We start from the raw sequence: 6,661 nt of genomic DNA, 5'->3' as shown, positions 1-6,661 counted from the left end.
GGTCCTGTTGGAGCTCTAAACCCGGTCCTGTTGGAGCTCTAACCTGGTCCTGTTGGAGTTCTAAACCTGGTCCTGTTGGAGTTCTAAACCTGGTCCAGTAGGAGCTCTAAACCCGGTCCTGGAGCTCTAAACCTGGTCCTGTTGGAGCTCTAAACCTGGTCCTGTTGTCTCCATATTTCTGCCCCGTTCTTTAATTGTATTTGTTTGGAAAGTCTGCTGGATTTCAACATAAAAGCTAAAGGTTGAACAAGTCTGCCGGTTTCCCCGCGGAGGAGCCGAACACAGAAACATGCTGGAGTTCTAAAGGTCAACATGTCCTGGAAATAAAAACATTTTCATGGTTTTAGGAGAAAGTGGCTCGTTTTGCTGTTAACATCAAACTCTCATCAACCATCACAGGGGGTCAGCGAGCGAGGCTTTTAACGGCCCCTCCATCAATAACGCTACTTTGCTGTGAAATGAAAGGCAGAGTTTAATGTTGGTACACTTTAATCTGACTTACTCTCAGGTTTTTATTTCTCAGATAAAAACTGAAAAATGCTGAATAAAAGGAGCCAAACTGGAGATTTACAGAGAGCGACCGACCGTGTACAACCATCATGAAACTAACAGCTTCTGTTTCTACAGAAGATTACAAGAAAGAATGGAACGTGTTTTATAATAAATAGTGACTTTAATCCATTTTCTTCCTGGAACTGATCGTCTCTGTCTCAGGTTTTTCTCCGAACCAAACATCTGGGAACGCCGGGATGAGGTCCGTCTCTGGAAGCACGTCGAGCTGAAGGAACTCAGGTCTTTGTCTGTCTCATCAGAAGAACTTATTTCTTAAGCAACAAATCACCAGACAAAGTCCTTTTTTGGACCATTTTCTCTGTAATTCGACATTTGTGGATGCAACTCCCTGGATATCTCAACCATTATTGAACCTTTGATATGAAATGATGCTGGAACTGAATGAGAATCACTCAAACTGCTACGGGAGCCTGGATGTCCGGAGCCGGTGCTCTTAGTCTTTTCTGAAGTGATGTTCTAAACAGCCAATCAGGAGGCTGGATCTTCATTCCCCGCAGGTCAAAGTGGAGGGGTTGTTTCCCCTGAAAGGAGGCGGAGCTTAGAGGCTCAGCACCTGGCCGTGTTGCTCCTTCCAGCCTGGATATGTGACGCTCCTCAGAACCGCGGGTCAGAATCCGCCTCTGATTGGCCCAGAGTCAGCTGTGTGGACCCTTGAGGTTCTCTCTGTTCTCCTCCAACGATGTTCTCTGGAGAACCGAGGCTCAGCAGCATCCCGACATTTAAAACTCAGATTACAATAAATCTTTTGAAGCACCTGTGCAGACGGCAGCAGAAACACACGAAGCCCCGCCCCCTTAGGTTAACTTACAGCTTCCTCTCCTCCTCCTCCTGCTTGCGGTGCTTCTCCTCCTCCTCCCTCCTCTTCCTCTCCCTCTCCATCTCCTCCTGGATGCGCTGCAGACGCTCGCGCTCCTCCTCCTCCTTCTTCTTGTTCTGCAGGTTGGTCAGGAGCTTCTCGGACCGGGTCACCAGGGCCTGGTACGCCTGGTCGATGGTGATGCGGGTCATGATGGTGCTCTGACAAACACAAACAGAATCGGATCATTAAGTTTGGGTTCTGGTACTGAAGGTCCAAATGGAGCCTTGCTCAGATCTTCAGATGACCTGAACTCTTTAACTTTATATTTCATATCGGACTCCTCAGTCCTCAGAGCATGTTTTACATAAAGCTCCTTCAGCCTTTTATCTGTTTGCTGGTTTATTGTTTGTGTTAACAGATAAATGAAACAGAGGAAACCAGGTGGGAAAATGAAGCTGCAGCAGCAGCTGCTACAGTCAGCTAACTGCAGTTTTAAGGGTAAGAGTTCTTCTAACACATTTGTTTCTGACGTCTGATGGATGAAATCTGAACCGTTTCCATCATGTTCTGATGCTGGACTCATGCATCGTTCCTGTTTCAAACACAGAAACTAAACAAGTGACTTAACTGTGTTAAAAAGCTTTTAAAAATCATCTTTCATTCCAGTTGTGCTTCATGTTCAAGGTCAGAATAAACCCCAGCTGTCTGTCGGTGTTTCTGGTTTCAGCTGTTACAGGTCAGATCGGAAACCTGAGAGGCAAACGTGTTGCTTCCTCACATCAGGTGAATATTTATGAGCATCTGGTGTCACAACAACAGAGTTTACATGACAGCAGCCTCGACCTGCATTCATCCCCGTAAACCTGACATTTACAGCACCGAGCGCCCGTCACCACTGCTGAATCTGCAGCTCGGCTCAAACCTCACCTGTGCAACACCTCAGCCTCAGGACACTCAGGGAGACTCCATGCCAGTTAATCTGGTTCAACAAATGTGAGCCGTAAGGAACATATTGATCTAGTAATCTGACTAACACAGCAAATAAATCCAAGTTATTCTCACAGCTGTGTCTTCAGAAAGAAGCTTTTAATTCCAACCTGTGAAATAAACGCTGAAGAAAGTGGGGCGTCATTATGAAGCTGGGATCCTAAATATGGGTAAGATCATCTCAGACCAATAAAACTCCTGTTAATCCAGTCCTTGTTGTCCTCAGTTGAAACCTGATTGTCATCCTCTGGTCTGTCAGAGCAGCTGTCCGTCAAACTGCAGCAGGATGTGGTTTCATGTCTCTCAGAGTAGGAGGCACTTTCAGTCACAGACAAAAGTCTTCATGTTTGTGTCCGTCAGCGCAGGCAGCACAACAAAAGGCTTTTCAGTCACAGAAAGAAAAACTAAGCATCCACCCACCTTGATTTTGATTATCAAGGCGTCGATGGCGTTCTCCAGCTCCTGGATCTGTTTACTCATCTCCTGCTTGCCCTCCTTCAGGCCGGACACCACCTCGTTGAAGCGGCTCATCCTCTTCTTCAGGTGACGCACTTTGACCAGCCCGTCGATCCTGAAACACAGATTCATTACAGAAAGAAAGTAAAGCAAATCTGAAACAGGACAGTTTTATTTCTGAAAGTGGTGCTGCAGAATCTGGGTGAAGGTTCTCCACAGAAACCAACGTTTGCAAACATTTAACACCAAGAACCAAGTTTAAAACACGTCTAAACTTCAGAACATAGACGACTGAAACCACACGGGCTAACGTTCTGACCCGATCAGTCACAGAAGAGGAGACGTTCTTCATCACTTCAACAAATTCTTCCTCCTGAAAACCCAACGAGACTTCCTGACAGGCTTCACAGCAGGACGTGCAGAACCAGGTGTTCTACAGCCGTTAGGAGGAAGTGGTTCTGAAACACGACTCTCAGGTAAAGAAGCTGAACAGAAGAAAAAAGCTGCTTTCAGCAGAACCTCAGAGTCAAACAGGAGCCAAATACAACCGTTTGACTGTAAGAACCATGAAATCCAGAGAGAAACTCAACGTCCTGTTTCCTTCCTGTCATATGAAACAAACAGCAAACTAATCTTCACCAAAAATCCTCGTCATCCTCATCATCTCCTCTTCTTAAAGAAGCCAAAAAAGCTGCAGGCTCACCAGACAAATCCACTGCCTTCTTATGACTGTTTATGGTTTTAAATCTGATAATATTCAGAAAATTTAGGACATTTCTTCTTTAATTATGAGTTTTATTAGTCAACTGCATGAAAAGACCTTTTTAGGTGAACAATAACTAATTACCTCATTTAGAAAAATAAAGCAAAACTTTGGAGGAAAAGCAGATTTCATTCCTCTTGCATCACGGCTGAATTCAAAGGTAATGAAAAACAACAAACAAAAAGAGCACAGAGGTTTCAATACAAATTAAAAGCTACTTAAAGTCATTAAGAGGGAGGGAATGAGCAGCAGGTGGCTGTTAAAAGCCGTAAATCTCATCTGTTGGTGTCATAAATTCACTCACTGATCACTCGGGCAGCTTCGTGTGCACCGTCTGCTCGGCTGCAGAGCAGCGCTAATCACTCGCACAATAATCTCAATCACAGCTCCAGCTCCGCCGCCTGATTCGCTGTAATTAGTTCTGATGACGGCGCTGTGTTGAAAGTTGCATGAAGTCACATTCTGACGATTAATAAACAGTTAGCCGGACTGAGTCTGAGAGCTGCAGCTGCTCCGTTCACGGCTGTCACTTCATCTCCATTTCTCCCAAACTCTCCTGCAGTAATCACTCACTCCGGCACATCTCAACACAATCACACCGCCTGTTAGAGCGCACCAGCAGGCTGCCACAGAAGATGAAGAACCCTGCCTCCTCTTCATCTGCATGCTGCATCTTTGCTCTCACCTGCGCGTACCTGCAGAGACTCCGAGCTGTTTATAATCAGAACATCGGAGGTGATAACGGCTGCACGTGAGCGAGTGCGACAAGCAGAACGACACCGCTGAGCTGGAAAAGTGACAGATAATGAAGAAGAGGAGGAACCGAGCGGGATGAGAAGTCAGGAGGGACTGAAGAAAAGTTTGTTCAGAGAATCCAGACACAGATTAGACGAAGAAGAAGATGAAAACTGGAACTGCAGAAAAAGGAAACGAAGTGAAGGGAAGGTGGGAGGATGAGGGGATGAAGCAGGAAGAGACGAAGGACACCCACCGAGGTTTGTGTTTCTTCCTGCAGAGCCACATCCGGACCGTCTTCTGCATCTGGATGCAGGCGCCGGCCCGGTACACAATCTTGTTTTTCACTGCAAGACAGAGAAGATGCTTCACCTCCATGAACGCTCCAGGACCAAGAGATGGTTCTTTGACCCGTAGAACCTACTGGGTCCAAACACTGTCTGACCAAGTCCCACCTCAGGACCCACCTCAGGACCCACCTCAGGACCCACCTCAGGACCCCCAGAGGTCCCACCTCAGGACCCACCCCAGGACCCCCAGAGGTCCCACCTCAGGTCCCACCTCAGGACCCACCCCAGGACCCCCAGAGGACCCACCTCAGGACCCACCTCAGGACCCACCCCAGGACCCCCAGAGGTCCCCCCGGTGGTCCCCCATGAACCCCCGGAGGTCCCACCCCATGATTATCAGGTGTAATGAGTGTTTGGATCAGAAGGTTCTGTGTGCAGCTGACTCAAACAGATCAGGGGGTCCAGTCCAAGCAGCCGGACTCAGTGCTGGGTTAACCAGAACCAGAACCTTTCCTCAAACTGTCCCTTTCTGGATCTCTGTTGTTGTTCCAGTTGGATGATAACTGAATCCAAAGCAGAGCTGACCTCTGACCCTTTGACCACCCTCCCTGCTGATGAGTTGAATTTCAGTGAGAAAATCAAAGCGATGAAGAGGGGAGGAGGAGGAGGAGGAGGAGGGGCAGAGATGAAGTGTGAAAGATAAACAGAGACAGAAATCGATAACATCTCGACTCGCTGCCAAACTCATTCCGTCTGGTTCTGACCTCAGAATATGTAACTTCTGCAGCATCAATAACCGGATGATGAATTAACGAGAACACTCCGTGTTCGGGAGTTCTGTCGTTAATGGGACGTGGCGTTCTGCAACAGTGGCGTTCTGGTAAATTTCTGCCGAGGTTCATTTTAAAACTGATGATAAAATCAGAGGAAACATGAAGAGACGGATGGATAACCGGGCGGAGAGGCAGAGGTGTTTCCTGACTGGCAGCTCCCTCTGAGGCTCCGCCCCCACGTGGCTGATCCGTCATCTGGATTCTGCTGATGGATGGAAGGAAAGTGACCGCAGAGCCGAAAACACGCCAGCAGCGTGTGGAGCCATTTCATCATCGTTTTATGGCCAGATGTTTTTACCACACAGCTTCAAATATTTCATGTCATCTAACATCCATCCATTCCTGCAGCTCAGGAAGACGCTCTGATGATGATGTGACGAAGACTGGAGGTGTCCAGCAGTTTGGGATTTTACTTTCATCAGACTTTATTCTTTCATTTATTAATTTTCTGGAAGCAGCTTTAGCAGAAAGCATCTCTGTGTGCAGCTGAAGACTCGTAAGATTTTAGATTTTATTTTAGGCCTGTGTAGCACCACGAAGACTTGAAATAAAGAGGAAACTAAAGTCTGCTGGTTCAGAGAACCTCTCCGGCTGTTTCATCTCACATGCAGTCATAAAAACAAAATCAGATAATGTATTTGAGATAAAATCCTTACTTTCAGCAGCGTGTGCTCAGTCAGCGTATTAATTTGGATCGATCAGCGTCTCGTTAAATCTTCTGGGTGTAAATATTCCTTCTTCGTTAGACTGAGTCCATTAACCCCCCCATCCTGAGAGGACTTATGGCCCAAACGAGAAGAATTTATGTTGCTGCTTACGTTTGATGACGGACAGAGCGCACCACTGAACCTTCTTCCAGCGGCTGTGGATCAGCCATGTGTTGACCTTCTTCACCAGTTCTGCCAGGTGTTCCGGGTCGGACCTCATGATCTGATCGAACTCCGCAAACTGAAGCACAAACCAGACACACGGAAAATTAACAACATGCAGACTTCTTCTCTGAGCTGAGACCAAACAAGAAAAGGTACCGTCTCACAGTTCCAGGGTGTTTACGCATCAATACTAAATAAAAATCATCTGGTCTTTACCAGATTCAACAATTAACCTGGTGATAAAAAAACACACAAATTCTGCCATCATTTGTCACATAAATACAAAGTAAAGTAGAAAAGTCTTAAAACAAGTGTTTCAGAAGGCCCAGGGGGAGAAAAACACCAACCATCAG

At 46.7% G+C, this 6,661-nt stretch overlaps 1 protein-coding gene across 1 annotated transcript in view; it reads right to left on the bottom strand.

Annotated features, from left to right (window-relative positions):
* Positions 1-1,381: 1,381 nt before the first annotated feature.
* The window catches only part of LOC108229517 (unconventional myosin-VI-like), a gene marked incomplete at both ends in the record, with an annotated part of 14,487 nt that continues 9,207 nt past the window's right edge, over positions 1,382-6,661 (bottom strand). The window contains 4 exon segments of the mRNA XM_037981678.1: positions 1,382-1,590; positions 2,780-2,930; positions 4,570-4,660; positions 6,255-6,384. Of these exon segments, the coding sequence (XP_037837606.1) occupies positions 1,382-1,590; positions 2,780-2,930; positions 4,570-4,660; positions 6,255-6,384 (581 nt within the window).

The sequence above is a fragment of the Kryptolebias marmoratus genome, linkage group LG19, assembly GCF_001649575.2.
Source record: "Kryptolebias marmoratus isolate JLee-2015 linkage group LG19, ASM164957v2, whole genome shotgun sequence".
NCBI lineage: Eukaryota > Metazoa > Chordata > Actinopteri > Cyprinodontiformes > Rivulidae > Kryptolebias > Kryptolebias marmoratus.
Note: the sequence above shows the minus strand (reverse complement) of the source record. Positions and strands in the feature narration are given on the sequence as shown.